The sequence below is a fragment of the Chelon labrosus genome, assembly GCF_963514085.1.
Source record: "Chelon labrosus genome assembly, chromosome: 3".
Taxonomy (NCBI): Eukaryota; Metazoa; Chordata; class Actinopteri; order Mugiliformes; family Mugilidae; genus Chelon; species Chelon labrosus.
In genome coordinates this window covers 18300138-18319852 of record NC_140339.1, presented here as the reverse complement: position 1 = coordinate 18319852, position 19715 = coordinate 18300138, and the positions used below count along the sequence as shown (strand labels likewise).

At 42.0% G+C, this 19715-nt stretch overlaps 1 protein-coding gene across 1 annotated transcript; it reads right to left on the bottom strand.

Moving 5' to 3' along the window:
- Positions 1-1205: 1205 nt before the first annotated feature.
- loxl1 (lysyl oxidase-like 1) lies at positions 1206-18549 on the bottom strand. Its single transcript, XM_084541601.1, has 7 exons — positions 17089-18549; positions 12788-12896; positions 11442-11579; positions 7290-7446; positions 6163-6258; positions 5652-5767; positions 1206-4506 (listed from the first exon to the last, which is right to left on the bottom strand). Exons 1-7 carry the CDS (start codon positions 18161-18163, stop codon positions 4500-4502), a joined length of 1698 nt encoding a protein of 565 aa, XP_084397727.1. The 5' UTR covers positions 18164-18549; the 3' UTR covers positions 1206-4499.
- Between the last annotated feature and the right edge of the window lie 1166 nt (positions 18550-19715).

The following is a 19715-nucleotide window of genomic DNA, read 5'->3' as shown; positions in this document are numbered from 1 at the left end:
GCCCTAAATCATTTATGTGTATACAACTCACCGGCTTTGACAGCCATTACCGATGCTGCTGTATGTGTCCCTTCCATTGTCAACGACACGAACATGACGCCAGCACCGCAAAAGGGGCTCCTGGTGGAAACTGTGAGTTACACTGAGGAATGTAAAACTTCATTTAAGCTGCTTAAATAGCAGCTGCACAAACATATGAAGAAACAAACACAGCTTTTAGCATGCTTATGAAAATATAAATACATATAAACAGGAAGACCGACATGTACGCAGTCTTTTTGGAAAAAGAATACCTCCAACACTTCAGTGCATCATTTGGTTTCTCTCTCCATTAGAAGGTTTTCACGTATCACTCTTTCTCTAACAAAAGGGGAAAATACCACCACATAATGCAGCACTCTCCCACAATAACATGATGTGGCAGAGACCTGGAATGGAATGATTCTGTGTGAACAGCCTGAAAAAACAGCCCATATGGGGAGGAAGTCCCATGACGGGGGTCGTGGTTTTGTTAACACAGACCAAATATGAGAGTGAAACGTACGTATCAAAACAACAAGATAATGGATTCTAATTCCTCCTGGGGACGGGAAATACTTCTACGAGGAATGTCTGTGTTTAACACATTTTCTCGCAACAGAAACCTGCTCTCTGCTCGCCGGTGCAAGGATAAATGTAAACTTTGCAAGCTTTTTTTTTTTTTTGTGCTGATTCACCTCCATTGTATACTCAACGTTGTTCGAGTCCCATCAAAGGGATTTCCTCAAAAGGCCCAAGTTTAACATGTTTAAATATTCAAACGTTTGAGCATTTTTAAGGACTTCTCATTCATGCTGGCTTAAAAGTCGAGCCCAAAACAATGCATTATTTGCATCGTCTAACAGTGTTAGTTCTCATCTGGTAAATAATTAAATCAAACTCAAAGGGTTGAATAACAGGCAACGTTTCATTTAAATTCAAAGTTGCCATTCAAGCTGGATTGTGAATGAACTCCTGGACAGAAATGATTGTGTATTTGTGTTTGATGTTTTTGTGCATGCTCTACGTTCCCAGCACTCTTAATTAGTTTACATTACAGCATGGTGCATTATCATTATTTATTAACTCTATCCCAGTCCTTCTTTAGTATGGAGATGAAAAAATAAATTGATTACATAAAATAGGATCTCTTTTTGTGCAGTTTTGACAACATTATAAGTTCCTCAACACGGTGCGTGACCCAGAATGACCCTTCAGCCATAATGTGATTGGTCTTAGTTGCTGAAACAAGGTAGGCGATACTGAATGTTTATTTGCGACAGGAAGGAAAACTTGTAGAAATGACTGAGGCTCTCTGGTGACAGCGGGTGACAATGATGGAAATATGACCAAATCAGATTTGCTCACACATGTCAAATAGTGGAAACTTGACAAGACCATAACTGATTCATTTGGTGTCCACAGTACAGTTGCATTCACTGTTTCTGGGCATCTCATATGCAGTGTGTATTTTTTCCATAATTTAAAGGTCTGGTTTGCATCCCTGCCTGAATCATGCATGACAAAATAACACGCTGCACCCACGGAAATACCTTCCTGCATTAAACATATCACACCTAATCTTATAAGAAGGAGAGGATTTCAGCAACTTGTCACACCTGTCGTATGGCATTTCCTTTGGATCACCCGGTATATATTCTGTATAAACCTGCAGATGTGTGCTCGCATGCAGCACAGTGAACCACTGCCCTAAGAGCGGCGCATATGTTTCATATTCCAACGTGTGCACACAGCAAACATGAAAGTGTATTTATTATATAAGACGTTGGTTGACAGGTGTTCACTTTTAGAGAAATACAGCTTTGCATCAAAACATGTCACATGTGGAATATAACCGTCACTTACCCCTGTCCACTGAATAACATTATTCCGTGTGATGCTAGTGTGGACAGCATGATCAAGAATAAGATGACTGAGTATTTACAGTACAATATGAAATACCTGCAGAATATGACCAGTACATTGGGTTCTTAAGAGTTTGCCTAATTTGAATTCATCTGCTAAAAAAACCTGATTTAACAGTTGGCACATCATCAGATTAAAGCAATTAATTGTCTTGAGAACAGTTTATTAACATTTAATCAATGCTTATTTGAGCAACTGTTGTGCAGTACTCACCTAGTCAAATAACATGTACTAATACCCAAGCTTTCTACAGGAGTGGCTATTAAATAATATGTAAGTTGAACAAGCATTTAAAGGAGCAGTGTGTAGGATTTAGTGCCACCTAGTGGTGAGATTGCATACTACAACTAACTGACAGCACCCCCCCTCACCCCTCCTTTACTAAGCTTGTAGGGAAACCTACACTGGTCACTAAAATGAGAAAAAAACACAAAAAGCACTCCACAGAATAAGTCTTTAGTTTGACTGTTCTGGGCTACTGTAGACGTACTTTCTCGTATGATGGAGGGTTTTGTGGAATAGAAACAACTAATGAAAACACAAGCATTCTTATTTTCAAGTGGTTATACAATAAAGACTTTCTGCTTATAGATCTCCCCAAATCCTACACACTGGCTCTATATACTCTAACAGTATTTGTCTGTGAAAGTTCTCAGTCATCCAGGTCAAGGAATTTCCAAAACACAAAGCTAAAACAACTGGACTCTGACAGGGTCAGTGGTCAAGTGCTATTGCTTGTAGTTTAATCTCACCCCTGACATCCTCCCAGTTTGCTGTTCAGACCCTTTACACTATGGTATATATCTACTGTAAGAAGTTACCAACGGAATATTTTGTACTGTCGCCGCCTCACAATAAAAGTGCTCCACTGACAAAACACAAGGTGCCTTTTATTGTAGAGCACACAAGAAATGCAATGTTTCAGTTCATCATCAAAAATGCCTTAGGGAAACAAGACAATGGTAATGCGGGGCCTTCTTTGAGGGAAGATTTGTTTTAAATAGTGCAGGGAGAAATGGAACTGTGTGGCACGCTGCTCGGTTTAAAAAAAAATTACCGACTGCTAAAACAGGATGAGTTTGTTTGGCTGCTCTGCAAACAGATCCACCACTTCTGCTGTGTTTCTGCAAACGTAACTGTTCAAGTAAAGCCTGCTGTCTCCAGGGACCTTTAGTGTAAACACACAACAAGTGTTGCCAAATGGACAGGGGCTGAAACCTTAAGTATATATATATAAACAGCTGATTTGAGGGTATCAGCTGTGTGGTACAAGGCCATAGTAAACTATTGCAGGGATATGTATTGGACATAGCTCACTCAGTTGGAGAGGTAGGTAGAAACAGCTTTCTGGCACTCTAATACTGAGTCTTAGCAGTAGTGTTTTCTTCCAACAACACATACTAATTGAATAATTCTGATTATCAAGAAAAAAATATATAAACTCATTGAGCTTCACAATTACAAGCCAAAATGGATAAACATAGTACAGTTATCAGTTACAACAAAATAATCTCTATCATTTAAGTCATGCATCAGTGGAATATTTGTATATACATTCTTTAAAAGGTGTGCCGTCTGACCAGTGTCGGTAGCTGAAGAAGCGATCACGGTGTGACACAGCTTACGTGCTGCAGCTTTTGTTTTTTCTTTGTTTTTGTTTTTTGGATAGCACCCTTTTCTGCCAACCGAGCTTCCTGTTCCTGTTTTATTGAAATAAGAAAGGAATGGGGACGCGGCGCCAAATATGCAAGGATTTAGAGGAGCACAGCGTCCAGCACTGACAGTCTGTCTTTTTGCTGACTTATAATTTGATGTTGACAAATGCAAATATGACCTGCTGTCTCACTCTTGCTGTTAACACAACATTAAACACAACGTGCCCAGAAAATCACAGTATCCCAGCTTGACCCGCTGAGGCAGTGAAGAGAGAGGGAGAGAGAGGGAGAGAGAGGGAGAGAGAGAGAGAGAAAACACATTACAGTTCTTCTGAGTCACTGGGCATTGCTGTCTGTCCCAACACTACATGGATGAATGGCCCTGGGAAGACTATGTCGCCTAATTTTATTTGTTGGATTGCAGCTGAACCCTGACTCGTCTGGAAGCCCTCACTGCAGCGCAGGCACCATTTCATGCTATTTATAATTCAAAGAGAGCGACTCTGTGTGTGGATATGGAGTAAACACCTATTTTGAAAGTCAATGATATGTCCTAGCACGTAACCAAATCGGACTGGAAGAGCTGCAATGTGAGAAATGTACTTGGCTGGACAATATCACAGCGTAGGTTGCAGGGATGTGAAGTGTTGGTTCATTATTGGGATATCGACATGCAATATACATTATGCAACGGTGTGCAAGTGTGCATGTTTATTTGAAACCTCTACAGTCTCGGCGCCAGTGGAACCCTCACTTGTCGTGGACCCGGGATCCCACAAGAGCATGAAGAATTAGAGACAAACAACACCAACAATGAACCAACAACAAATGGATTCCATTCACATTTCAATGGAATAGCGATCAGGGTTCACTCTAATGTGGCAGCCTTCCAGAGACTGATCAAGACCTGCAACAGAAACAGACGACAAACAACACTTATGTTAGAGGAATTGTGACGCTCCAGACTCACTGAAGGGTCGCACTGCAATGTAGTGGGGGAAAAGGTGGAATAAAAACTTCTGGCTTCTGATGGAAACTTCTAAACTGTAATTTTGACATTTTACCTTTTAAATTATTACTGTAAAATAATTTCACAGACAGCTTCTGAGGTCTTTATCTAGAGTATTCAGACTTTTGGAAATGTATGGGTTATGCTGTTAGGTTTCTAAAGGGTTACTATGTTGCTTCTGTGCTGCAACATATTGAGCTAGCATTTGGTGGAATTACCTAAAGCAAATGTCTGCAAACAAAAAGTGATTCCAGTGAGTTGTTCAATAATACAATGATCCTTTCTTAGTGTTTTGTTCCAAGATGTACTTTCATAGCCAAATGTGCCAATTGGTTCAAAATCAAAATGTAGTGTATATCTAGCCACTGAAAATTTGTTTAAATATAATGTGATGCCAAAGAAAGACAAAAAATATATAATAATACATTTAACTGTCTGCAACCTGACTGCACCAGGCAGTTCTTTTCTAATCATCAGTGCTTTAAAAAACCAAACTCTTCTATCCAGCTTTCTGTGATCTGGCAAACATATTTTTAAGTGTTTCTTTCATAGCACCAGTGAAACTAAGGGAGGCTAGCCGGACCACTTGAACCTCTTTGTATAAAGTCTTCTGAAGAGGATATGACAGTAATTCTGAGTGCAATGATACACTTCCTAATAGCACCATTAGCAAGTTCAACAGCCCTACATCTCCCTTTGAGGGAAAATATCAAAGTTTCAGAGGCTGTTAATCTTAACGGGAGAATGAGAGCATAATTCATTAAAACAGGAAATATTTCATCGTGGAACCCATTAAGTTCACTAAGTACTTCAAAACACTGCAAGGCTCTTCACATAACTGCATTTAGCGGCCACCCCGTCGTGTGGTTTAGCAGTAGTGGGAAAGTGGCAAAAATACTGATTTACAGATTTTCCCAGTTTCCAATCTGCAAAAGCAGATTCTTAGAACATTAAAAATGCAATGAACAACCTGCCAGTGAATTACTAAAACCATCAAGCGATTGCCAATTTAAAAAAAAAAACAACCACGCCATTTTACTTACTGTGCTATCTTGCAGTTTGTTGTTGTGACAAACCGTCCTGTGTAGTGAATGTTACACCTAACCACGTTATTGGTAAAGTCTGACTCCATCACCAAGAACTTGGGATTAACTTGGAGCTGCAGATAAAAGACAGAGAGGACATCACATTTCACCACAGTCACGATCTCAAACAAGCATGCATGACATCTAAACGGAAGTGGCACTGCATCAAAAGAAAATGTATTCAGAACGCACACCTCGGAGCACGTATAGATCTGTTTCTGTGGACATCCTGCAGCTATATTGACCAAATAAAATATGCATGGAAACAGACAATATGATGGATGAGAATCCAGTGGCACTGAGCCATGAACTTCTGCAAACCTTAAAAATTCCAGATAACAAGAAACCTAAAAACTTAATGACCCGGATCGATTTGTTTCGGCGGCCTCGGCGCTCGCTCACTCCATAAAATCTGACCTCGCACTGTCCTGAAACTTGTCATGCGCATGCATGTCGTAATCCCACTTACCTTTAGTATGTAGTTTCCAGGCTGGATGTCTGTGATATCGATCCACTGGCAGTCTATATCAGCGTTGTATGTATCGTAGCAGCTGGGGCTCAGACCCTGAAGAAACAGAGAAGGGGGTTGGGGGATTCATGAGGAGTACTGATCTGAGCTAAAAACAGTCTCAAGAATCAAATAGTAGATAATAATAAACATGTCAATGGGTGGCAGAGTGGTGTGGTGGCAGCAAGAAGGTTCTGGGTTCGAAACCATTGGTCGACTGAGGCCTTCCTGTGCAGAGTGTTCAAGTTCTCCCTGTGTCTGGGACAGCTGGGATAGGCTCCAGCCCCCCTGCGACCCTCCAGAGGACAAGTGGTTACAGAAAATGAATGAATGAATGAACAGGTCAATGAAGTTATGAGCACACCACTGCTAGGCAACTGTTGGTGTCCAGAAGCCAATGCAAAGACATGAAGAAAGGATGAGGCTGTTGGGTGTATGATCATTTCTTAAACATAGAATTACGAAGAAAACGCCATCTAACTAAATTACATTGGGGGACAATAACATGCACATTCTCCATGAGAAGACCGTTGGTTTGAAACATGAAAAAATAAAGCTGCCACCACAGAAGCCATCTTTGCAAAATTGTAAAACACCTCTCTGAACAGGGGAGGTGGACTGAGACACCACTTAAAGTCTGGAAGTAGAGGGCCGCTAATTGTGAAAAAACAGGACACCACCGAGGTTAATCTGAACAACTTCCTCTAATTGGGTCATTAATACACTCAGGTCACCTGAGTTACAAGTAGCCACCACCCTTAGATGTTTCCAATAAAACCATCAGTCATTTAGAACTGCAGAAGCCACTTGGATGAAGGTGATTTGGTTTAGCTTTATTCGTAGATATACTATAACCTAGAATATTCACAGACATAAGTTAAAATGTATTAATCCACAAACTGCTTCCGCCATTTCTGAAAATGTCCGAAACATGTCACAATTTTGGACATTACCAACCATTTCCACTTACGAGGTTGTGAATACCAGATGAGGGGGTCATTCATATGACGTTTTCTCATGAACGCAGTAAATGGGGACCCCGTCTCAAGGCAGATTATCTCTACTTGTGTGTTTGTTTGCTGCATTACCTGAGTGTGAGAGGTGCAGGCGTAACGCTTCAAATGCCCAAAGTCACAGGTGGTGTCCTCCAGACAGAAGCTAGCCTTGTGTCCCTCAGCCACTTTACGGCCAGTGCTGACCTCGAGTAAATCATAATGACTGAACTCATCCATGCTGTGGTAGTGCCTGTCGGAACAAACAAAAGCAAAGTGTCTTAGCTGAGGTGGGCAATCAAAGAGTTTATTTTAGTACTACGTCACTATACAAAAGTATCAAAGCAGAAATGATAGTGTCTTTATTAAGGTTGTTAAGATGCTACTGTAATCACATTGCCACTGCCACTGAAATGTAACAGGTAACTTTTGAGTCAGACAGTAGATTTATATGCTGTATATTCATCCTGTTGACCTCAGCTGTTAGCATTTTTGTAAGTGATGTTGCACCTTGACTGAACACATCATAAATCATCAGTGGATAATAGGTACTAATTAATGGCAATAATAAAGCATTGGCGAGGCAAAGCATTAACGCCCTAATGATGTATGAATGTTGTTAATTAGTTTGTGCCAATCGGCAAGATCAGAGGTGTTGCGCGCATGAGAGATGGCGTGCAGGCATTTGTGCGCGTGCACATGCGGCTATTTTCAAGCTTGCACGCACACATCTGAGTGTGTATATCACAGTATGAGAACATTTGTGCACTTGTTGCAGTGCGCTCGTGTGTATTTGCACAGCTTTAGCAGCTTAGAAAAGCCTGGATGCACATGGCTGCTGATCATTTCAAGTGAACCGCGATATGAACTGAGTGACCCTCTCAGGCAGTGAGCTGGTCCATTTGAAATCATCTGCAATATTAACTGCTGTATGGTTTGGTCCTGTACCAAAAATGAAAGTGACCCAGGATGCTATTCACTTCCACAAGACTGCTGCACACAGAATTCTGGCAAGTGCATGTTTGCATGGAGAAAAATGAGAACATAATCTCATGTAGGAAGAGAAAAGCTAAATGTTTGGTTGTTATTTATAGCAGGTTACATTTTCATTTTTTATCTTTTCCCACATTCACTATATCTAATATGTCTTCTTGTACTTGATCCAGAATAGACCATGTTTGGGACATACGCTATAGCACAAGTCTTAGTTATGTATCCTATGGGTACATCCAAGGCTTGTTCCACTGTAAAACTGAAAAGATGAGAAGTTGATACAACTACAATGTCAGGGGGATGTTTGAGGAACATAGCCTGGACACCAGGCCCATAAAATTTTAGTGGGGGAATCAGGATACATTATGGCCCGGTGAAGATCTGCCAGACCAATCGAAGCATTTGGGCGGGCTTTAGGATTTGATGGACATAACAGTAACAGCAGCGTAGTCATACATGTCATCTGAGAGCCGTGAAGTGTTAGCACCGATTAAGATTACTTTTACTAGAAGGATATATGCCATTGTAGGACAATCCACTCACATGCAGAGGTTATATTCTCTGTATCGCTTAAAACACGCCCTATGGTGAAAATCCAAATGGCGTGTTACCAGACTCATATTCTGATAGGAATATTATGTTATGTCAATTAGTATTATTATTAATATTATGTCTATTATTTAATTCAACTTGTTTTCAAGAGGGAAAGGAGGGGAACAGAAAAGGCTGATGGCAATGTGGCAACATACTGAAATTATATATTAAAGGAGGTAAACAGATCCTAGGGTAGTAACTGTAATGATTTTTGCCCAATTCTTCTAATTGCTCTATGCTTTAGTTGCTTTGACTGTAGTGGTTGAGGTAAGCTCTGGATCTGTTACAGTCAGACAAAGTCAGCCTATATAAATATTGCCCTTTTGCCTTACTTCATGGCCCATGTTTCAACACGGCAACAGCTTTTACTGGAACAGTCATTAAAGATTGAAGGATGACTTGGAAGGAAAAGTGGGTACTTTCCACTGATGGAGCAAGTGCCCATTCAAGGAATCATTTGTTCCATATGAGAGGCAACCAATTAGGAGCTGCTCCCAGGTAGACCTGTCTGTTGTTATTTGAGGTTGATCAGTATCTTTACTGTGACTCTGGGTATTAATCGCTGTCTGTCTTTCTTTGTCTCTGTTGACGTACATGCATTCATATCTGTGTCTGTTTATAGGCTTATTTTATGAGCGAATATGGGTACGCATGTTGCAATGCATGTCTGAGTGCATTTAGTCAGAACTTGAGGGCCTGGAAAGCTGAATGGCAGTCTTTGTTTGTGTTCCCGCAACTGGCATTCATTTCTGTGGCAGTCTTGAGATGATTATCTGCAGTAGAAGTGTGTATGTGTGTGTGTGTGAAACAAAATGAAAGAGTGCAGGAAACAGAGGAAAAAAGAAGACTGAGAGCGGGAGGTGCAGGGCGACGAGGTGCCTGGAAGGGTCCCCTGCCTCCTTGGATTCCTGGATCTCCACACTGACTATGTCAGCTATAGAGAATGTAATGTTGGAAGGACACATAGGGGATTTAACAAGAGTAGCTAGCTTGTAATCGTAATGTACATTCCAATCCTTCTTCATAGTTGTGAGTCATTTTCCACATGTGTTGCAACAAACGAGACTTTGAGCGTTGCTTAGATCACAGTGTTGGTTATAAAACACTGGGAGCTACAGTAGGTTCTTTGAGGAGTGTTTAGCAGCGGCCTGACGTTTGCCTCCCGAAATGTGCAACCAGGATGTGAAGACATATGTTCAACCACCTGCACAAATAGCTACCCCGATCTCTGAGCACAAAGGTCACATAGCTTAACAAAAGTTGTAGCATAAGGGAGAACGATAAACAAAGCATGTTTAATGACTTCTTATGGATCCCAAACTGGCTGGCATTACAAGTAAAATTCTTTGTCCCCATTTGTGTTGAAAAAAAATCCAACATTTTACCAGTTCACAATACACAGGAGGATGCTGTTCCCTTCCCTTTTTTTTATACTCAGGAACGAAAGATAGGAGTGAATGTAGTAAAAAGCAAAACTGTCAAATACACAACTTATGTGACAAAAATGTAGGGCAGGGAAGTTTATTGTGAGAATCTGGGCTAGAAATGTTCTTCCCTTAAAGAGATTTTTTTTGTAACCAAACACTCTGTCCCAGTAACCCATATCCATGCCATCATACTTTAGCGGCTGTGTGATCTGGAGTCACAGATTGACAGAAAAAAATGGATTGATTTGTCATTCTGATCACACAGCCAGTGGAATGATTGCCTTGGCTTTCTGCCTCCTGGGAACCACTGTGTAAATGTAGACTGATGTCAGGCAGCAACAACAGTGCCAATCTCCTAACGGCCAGTCAACATTCCTCCAAGATGAGAATAGCAAAGGAGAGCCGGGATCTAGCGTCAGAGGGCTGACGTGTGGAAATGGAGGTACAAGCCGACTACATGAAATATAAAGTCATTGAGCAATGATAAAGGAGCCAATATAACCTCACTGTTGCCTGAGATATTTCAAGTAGGTCTCCCCTAGCTTGTCAACCTAAACCTAAAAATAAAAACTCTTTACAAAACTGATCTTACCAACGAAGTTAAATCAAGTTATTTTTGATTTAATATGAATTATGAGCTTATTGTTCAAGGTTAGATCTCCACCCTCTCCTATGTGAAATATACGTACAGCATAAGTGTTTGTTGATGGTGGTTCAGAAATGCTCGACTGTCTTAAGTAGCCCAAGCAACGGACCAACCCCATGACTTAGACAGTGACGTCAATCCAAAATGGCGGCTTGCTCACTAGCTAGCTAACTAGCAAAAAATTATAAAAATTAAATTTTTAATATCATATTTCACTTCCACTTTATCACCATTACAAACCTCCACTCAAACACCTTTGCCTCTCAGGTAATGCTTTGAAAGTGCTGGATATACACTACAGTCCTGTCAGACTTTTCTGTGAACGTTTGTCATGATGAATTCTTCAGTTTTGGCCAAAACGTGTTTTGTGAGGTCTCAGAGAACTTTGACCTTTTAACACCAACTTCTAGTTAAAGGTTCAAAAGAATGGGACTATATGCTACTGTACTTACACACAACCCCATAATACCCCTCCTAGGGTATAATCATAAAGACATTTATAGAGATGTTTGATAACGGCTGACATTGTAGCACGTGCAACACAATTAGCTAGCTGGGTGATATGTATTATAATGTATTATCACTTACTGATGACAGCTGTGCCATTCCCAGGTATGACGAGGCCTGTTAGGCATGAAGTCAGCGGTGCCCTTGTTCTTCACTCGTTGTGGGAATCGCAGCAGGACCCTTACATCATAGTCACTGGTCTCAGGGCTATAGGCAGTGCTGAATGGGAGACATATGCGTACATGAAGACAAAGAACGATAGGGAAAACTTGCCATGTGTCTGAAAAAAAGAATGTCGGCGTGTCTGTTTCTCATAACTAAGACAAGAGAAAAAAAAATACAGCAGAACTGGAATGCTTTGAGGCACAAGCATATCCACTAAATAATTCATTGTACAGATTACAACTATCTCTCCAAACACACAGTTTCGACATGAGGAAGGGGAACAGAGCGAGGTGTACAGACTGTTGCCCAATTCCCTCTTTTGTGTGTGTATATGCGTGTGTGTGTGTGTGTGTGTGGAAAAGTAGGCACAACCTCGAGTTCACAATACCACTGAAGATCTAAGTCATTCATCTTGTGACTGTTGTTGACATTGGAGTGTATGGCAAATTACAACAGCCCATCTGTCGGTGATTGCTGCAAACTCAGGCAGGATATGAAAGGGCTTTGAGGGATGGGTGTGCTTGTGATGAGAGGAGGGCAAATAGAGCAGCCACAGGGACATCACACTTCCATCATTTCAATGGTGTCCTTAGTGCAGAGGCAGTCAAAGGGCCCAGGCCTGGGGCTCAGGGGATGCTTTCCACCAACACAGAGAAATGAAACTAAGGACAGCCTGTATCCCTGAAGGTGACCAGGATTTAGTTCCCTCCACTTGTGCTGTTACTCAACTTTTTCCATTATTGCTTTCAGATATTATTGTACAGAATGGACATAAAGGTTAACACAGAATAGTGGATGGCTGACTTGTTGCTTAATGCTTGGCAACATTTAGACAAGGAACACAATTTGTTGTCTCCATTTATTGTCTTTGAGCTGAGCCACAATGCTGTCCCTGTTGCAGAAAAACATCTAAATGAGGAATTGTCACGAACAGAAACACGGTCAGTTTACTTGTGTACAGACTGATTACGCATGTCTTATGTCTTGTAGAAGTTGTTGGCCAAGTCTGTTGAACTGCGTTTACATTTCATCTTTTTACTGTGAACGAATTGGACATGTGTACTCGTTTGCAACACACTTGCGTCAATTTGCCCCTCGGGGACAACTAAAGTATTTTGAATTGAATATGAGAAAAAATAAATAAATCCAAAGGGGGCACGAGTGTTTTTGATGCTCTGGTATCAGAAGGAACACAATGAAGAGGTAAGAAACGTATGAATAAATGAATAAACAAGCAAAGGACATAAAGAATTGGGTTTTACCTTGACAGACATTTTTCCTCAGCGGCACAGCGAAGAGAGTACATGTGGGCTCTCTGGATGTATGTGGAAGCCTGGACGTAGTTGGGATCAGGAACCAGGTCAGGCAAACCTGAAATGATAGACACGTCGCTCAGCCTACAATGTCATTCATTCAACCTCGCTGAAAGAGGCAACTGTGATTTACTCACAAGTCTGCTCCAGATATTAAAAACTAAAGAGGAGCTATTTATACTTGAACAATGTCACTTCGTGTATGTCATTTACACCAGAGTAATCCAAATGTCAACACTGCCCCAGTGCTTGTTCACATACTTTCATCATTTTTATCAAGTAAATATGGGGTTGTTGATGGAGGACGTGACGGGCAACAATTCAGCGACACGTCCCGCAGTTCAAGACTGGGTCACGCTGAAGAGACTAATTACCGTACATTCCAGATTATTATCGGGGATTTCTAATGAGACACTGTTGCTCTGTGGGCCTGTCAGACAGGGGTGAGTTTGGGGCGGAAGAGCACAAGCTTGACATTTGGATCTCTTATTTGCAACCCCCTCCCAAAAAACATATAATTACACTTTCAGTACACTGACTTTTAGTGTCACTTACATTTGGCTTCTTACTAAATTCTCCTTGTTTACACGGGGTAAACTGTCCTAGTAATTGCTTGCGTTCTTGGCTAATGCGATGTGATCTTCCATCACACAAATCTTAACATGAACGTGTCACTTCAGCTTATCATTTAACACGGTAACAGGGCTAGTCATATATGCTAGGGACAAAGCTAAACTTGGAAATGTATCAGTATAAGACGAGCACTCGCTGTTATGCAGCCTGTGCTTTAATACTTTGGTTTCTGCAAGCAAGAGCCAGAGATGAAGAGATGTAGAAAGACAAAGGTATACAGAGATACAGCGAGGGAACCAGACAGAGACATGAAGAGGAAGAATGTGTGTGCCAGGGCAAAACAACAATGACCTTGTATCGCTGCTGTTTTTAAAGTGGGCCATTGACCACATCTGTCAGAAAAACATAAGTCAGACGAGAAAAAAAAAAAAGGAAAGAAAAGAAAATCAGATCTTACGTGTCGGAGTAAATGGCTGTTTGTCTGTCTCTTTCCAGAAAAGGCCATTCAGGCAAGGGTCTCTGGCTTATCACCGCTCCCAGTTCGGCTCACAAAGGTCAGACACACTTAACTCGTTCAATCAACAGAAAGCCAAATCATCTGAACTCTAAGCCTGGTAGTTTGAAAAAAATTACAAAAAAAACAACAACCTATAATTCACGCTGCTGGTCGCTCTAGAAACATGGGAGACAGAACAACTGAGAAAACCTGGTGTCTTATGATTTTGGACTTACGTGAAGGCATTCAGTTACAGTCAGTGTATAGAAACTAGATAGCGAGTTTTCCATTTTATATTTTCTTGAAGTTTAACTTACAGGTGAGTCTTCCCTCCACAGCTGTGTGTTTAAATATAAGCTTTGCCTTTGTGGGCACTGTGTAAACATCCCATCTCTCTCTCTCTCTCTCTCTCTCTCTCTCAGGCAGGCAGGCATACAGGACATGGGGGAGCTTCCTGGGCCAGACCGTGTAAACACTGTAAACCAGTTTTCCAACAGCACTCCCAACCCCAATTTTTTTCCCCCCCTCTCCCCAGGAAAGCTTTGTTCTCTGCCCTCTAATCTTTTGAAATGTGAAAGTGGGTCTCTTTCTGAGGGATAAAGTGTATTGAAAAGCCAAAGCTGATCGGCTCTCAGCAGCATGTGACAAAGCCACACATTACACTGTAAGTGGGGCACGGAGAAAAGAAACTGAATCTTGCCAGGCTTTTGAACACCCTCTAATATAGCAAAATAAAAGACGCGAAGGCCATGGGCCGTTAGCTGCAGACAGATTTGAATATTTGAAATTCAATAAGCTCCTTTTAATACCAGCGTTTAACTATGCAGATGCTTTAATATTCACAGTTTCCTTTGACAGCTGATATATCCTTCCCACTTCCTCTTGCAGTAAATGATCTGGCATCTTATCTGTTCTGATGATTATAAACCATTTCATATTTTGTGGTCAGCTGATTCAAGTTCATTTTTAGCAAAAGTGAGGTCCTGAAATCTGTTCTTTCAATATGAATATGTTCTGGTAAAACAAATGATTAACATAACCTGAGCGCTACCTTAATGAAGGCACAAATTATGTCCTAATTATTCTCACCTATGACAGCAGCTGGTTTTGTCACGGAATGTGAGAACAGCGCGATGAAATGACATTGTGCCGCATCACACTTCATCAGAGATAATTCAGTATTCGCAAAGCCCCTGCAAAGATGGGGCTTTCAAAACTAGAAGGCACTCAGAGGAACCACAGTCCAAATCAGATTCTTTCCTGTATGCTGCTAACACAGAGTAATCTGCCCTGGGGAATCAATTTGGTCCATCCCTTTCAATCGTTTAGCAAATCAGACTCATTGTTGTGCAGAGTCTGTTCTTTGTCAGTTTGCCTTGTACAGCAATGTAAGGAATAGTAGAGATTTAAGCCCTATCACAAGTGCCAGTGGTTGTGCAATGCAATCTGTTTTATCACCTCACATACAGTACAATAACTGCAGATATCTGAACATTCATTTTGGTTGGTAATGATAATGCCCTCCATCTTGTCCACACACAATAAAACAGTCGTAGCTCTGTTTGTGCTTAGATTTATGTTTATGCACTCATCTTACACACATGGTTGGATAAACTGAGTTTGTATTATTCAATGAGAGGCCTGGCCATTGAAATAAATAATTTATTTGAAATATCACGGTGCCTTGTACATGTTTCTGTTATTTTGGATTTAAAATATAAACACTATTGTCTTTTAACAACATTTTAAATACACTGTATATATCACAAGCGCTAATAGGACACCATAACGGCTTAATGTCTTGATGTGAAGCGGCGCTATGAAAGTGTCAGCTTTTCAACAGCTCCCAATGGCTGAATCTTTATCACAATGATTACTGAGAGCACTAAGGCATCTGCACACATGTTGGCTTTTTTGTGCAGCAGAAATGGCTCCCAGCTTTAGAGTGCCTAATGAATGATCATTGCGGCACACAGCATACTAGAGAGACTGCTGCACAGCAAGGCAAATAATTGAGTAAAACTAAATGATAAAGCTGCATTAAGAGTCTGGGAATCTCGGTGGAGGTCCCGTTGTATTTTCAGCTCAGACCAGACACAGCCTCCGGGACTCAGAACATAGACCCTCATGTTGTTTGCATTGAGGCACAAAATCTCACTCATTAACACAAATCTCAAGAGAATCTTCTTCCATGTAGCACGGCTATAGCTTATTAAAATGAAGGCGACGGCTAACAGATTCAAAGAAAGTGGCTGCTTTGCCCAATCAACATTTTAAAAAACTGTGTGCTGCATGCCTTGACACTCTTTCTTCCCCCAAGAACCAACTAAATATTTATTTGATTTCCTGTAGTTGAAGGGATGGACCCCATGTGTAACAGGGACTTTCCACGCTATCCCTCCCCCTCAGGGAGTGGGGAAGTACTGTATCTCCCTCCCTTGTTTCTCCTTTCCTGCCATCAAGACCAGGAGTTAGCCACCAAACACCCTGTCACCAGCCCCACTATGAGGTCACCACCACCATTACCAATCTCCACACGCCTCATGAACCAATCTACTTGTTTTTTTTGTAGCACAGCACTCCCCACACAAAAACACAGTGTTTCTTGTGTCGGCTCTCTCCGAGCATTGGCAGGGTTTGCTCAACACCTGGTTTCAATAACCATACAAGTGGGAAAAGATGAACCCTGTGTCCACTTCGCTCTGTTTGTAAACTGAAAAAGAGGCTGAATTTTAAACAGCTGTTCCATTTTCGATTACCTCGGGTTTCTCTTGAAGATGACAAAGGAATATTGGAAAAACATGACCGTGTGCTTGAAGTTGCACTGGGCCTTCTGTTCCCCAGGGTTTCTGCATATTTCACATTCATATGTGCAAATACCAGAGATCAGATAGAAAGCTTTTCATTTTTGGCCTTGGAAACAGACATACCTAGAGTGAATGCCTAAAGTGAACACGTGCAGAGTTTGTTTTTTTTAACTGAAAATGTGAAATATTTTAAGTGCTTCAAGATTTCCTTGGAAACTAAGCACACTGCTGTAAATCTGCATCTACTACCACTCTACTCACGTGTCACAGCATTTTCTGTTATTATCAAGTTTTGCCCAAATGTCTTGGAAAGATTAGCTGATGAAAGATACACTGTGTAAGTTCACAAACAGCCAAAATAAACCTTACTGTACCTCTCTGTTCGGGTCGAAACACGCTCCCAACATTTATGCTGGGGTTCTCAATGGCAGAGTTTGGATTATTTCTGCCTGAAGGAAAGGGCTGCACGAATGGAGGCTGGGGTCTTCCAAACGGAGGAAACTGTTCATACTGGGGGCTCCTGACTGGTGTTTGACTGGCAGGTCCGGGTCTGCTCACTACTACAGGAGTGGCCTGGTTGGCATCGGGGACAGCAGGGGCAGATTCTTCGTTGAAGAGACTGTGGGTGTATCTGTGATCCAGACCATCTCTTAATGGTGGCTGAACAGCACGTGCAGGCACCACAGGATTTGACCCATAGCCATAACCCTGATAGTAACCGTCGGTAAAGTCAGAAGGAGATCCTGGGAGAACCGGGCCCACACCTGCTGCATAGCTACCTCCTGTATACACCCCTCCAGCAGCATACCCACCACCGCCACCATACCCTCCACCAATAGGCTGGAAAGGTGGCTCGTAGCTCCTGACTTGTCCATCCCCAAAACTAGGGTCGTAAGGTAGGACGGGAGACTGCTGCGGAAATGGATACTGTGGGTAGGCTTGTATATTGTACGAAGATGATGAAAAGGATGAGGATGATGACGCCGATGAAGAGCCGGTGGCTGGCCGAAAGCGACTGCTCGAGGATCCCTGGAACTGGCTAGCACCCGTGCTGCCAGTGGTTTGTCTCCAGTTCTCAGGGACTTGTCCAAAGCCAAAAGGATGCCTCGCCTGCCCACGGACAGTTTCAGATGATGCCCTTGAAGGAGCCTGTCGGCGGACATTGCCCTCCTGAGGTCTTCGCGGAGAGCGTGGACGAGCATCCGCCACCACCACCCGGGGAGCTCTGTCTTGGGCCTCTGCCCCAGCAGGAATGTATTCAGCACCACTGTTTAGTAGGCTAAACAACCGGCCATTGTTCTCCCACTGGATGACCTGTCTCCAAGGGGTGGCAGAGCCATCCTGGCCCTGATTCTGACTCTGACTCTGCCCTCGTGTCTGTGTGGCATCCTGAGCCTGCCCGGAGCCCAGCAGGGTGAATACCAAGCATGTTACAACAACAGGCAACATTCTGTCTCCAAAGATGCTCACCACAAAGGAAAAGAAACCCTTCCAGTCCACAAGCAGCTGAAACTCAAACCACCTGTAGCTCTGTCAATAAAACATGTGTATCCTCCTCCCGTGGGTACAGTCTTGTGTTGAGTCAGATGCCGGGTTGAAAAGTAAGCCTGTGGTTGAGTGCATCTGCAGCTCTTCACTGGCACCAGTAGAGGAGACTGAATGTGCATTCAAGAGCAATCACACCCAGGAGAGAGAGAGTGGGCTTCAGAAGACTTACTGGTGGAGTTACCATCTGAGAATATAAGAATACGTCCTGACTTCTTGTCGGTCTGCTGACTTGCCTGCCAGTACACTCAGCATTGCTCTCTGCCTTCTGGAAAGTGTCTCTGCACTGCAAGGCTGCAAGCTTCTATTTGCCTGATTGCTTACAATGGGCTGTGAAGAAATCTCAAACTTTTTCCTTTTTTTTTTTTTTTTTTTAAGGAGAGGTCCCACACGGCCCTAGTGCTAGTGATGTTTCCTGGCCTGCAGCAGCCAGGGCTCCATGAGGTTTCCAGAGTCAACATTACCATCTACAAAGGCATTCAAACTGTAACACACCTCTCACGCCTTGAATTCTTTTCTCATCTTGTACAAGCATAGATAGTGACAATGTGAACATGGCTTTTTCCCGCTGTTTCAAAGGCTTGTTATGCTGTCCCTTTTCCTTTAAAACCTGAAATTACAACAACCAAATGCAAATGGCAAGTTCCCTAATTGCTAACAGGAGCATTTTGTCACAGATAAACACTGATGGAATCCACGCAATAAACAAAACAGTTCTTTTAACAGGATCCTATGGTAACATAAAGCCCTGTTGAGGCAGAAAGTCATTTAGAGTGGCATTTGTATAAACAGTGAACATAATTAGGATATACTGTCTTGTAATATACAATATGACCTAATATGAATGAAATAACGTCTCTCCTTCAACACAGTTCTGTCTTTATGCGGTGGATATGTTGGGAAATGTGTACTCCGCCCTTAGAAATATCAAACAGAGGTCAGTTCGGACACTGTTCAAACCCTCCTCCCACCAAACACATACACACAAATATCCCTTTCCACCCCTCATTCCCCATGGTACTTGTAGCGCACTGAATGCACAAAAGACATGCATAGTGTATGCATGCTGGGTTCACCTACAAGACACGCTTGTGCACTGTTCTTCAAAGCACTTTTGCGATATGAGACCCTCATTTACACAAATGTTTTCGAGATAGGTCATTAGTAAACACATTCATGTGGGATTTGAAACTCGCTTGCCTTGATAGAGTTCATGCAGAATGTATCAGATTTCCCGCTGTTATCAAAGTCAGCAGTTTGTATTTTCCTTGGCACGGATCGGAGGGGCAACAGCCACAGTGTGCCACAGCACAAAGAAAGGACATCATTCTTCCAGGGCAACAGGCAACTCTCTGAAAAAGGACGTAGAAAAACAACCCGATGGTGATTTCCATATATGTCAAATGTACACCATGTGGATGTAGAGTCACTTATCATGATCATACTGGGAAAATAG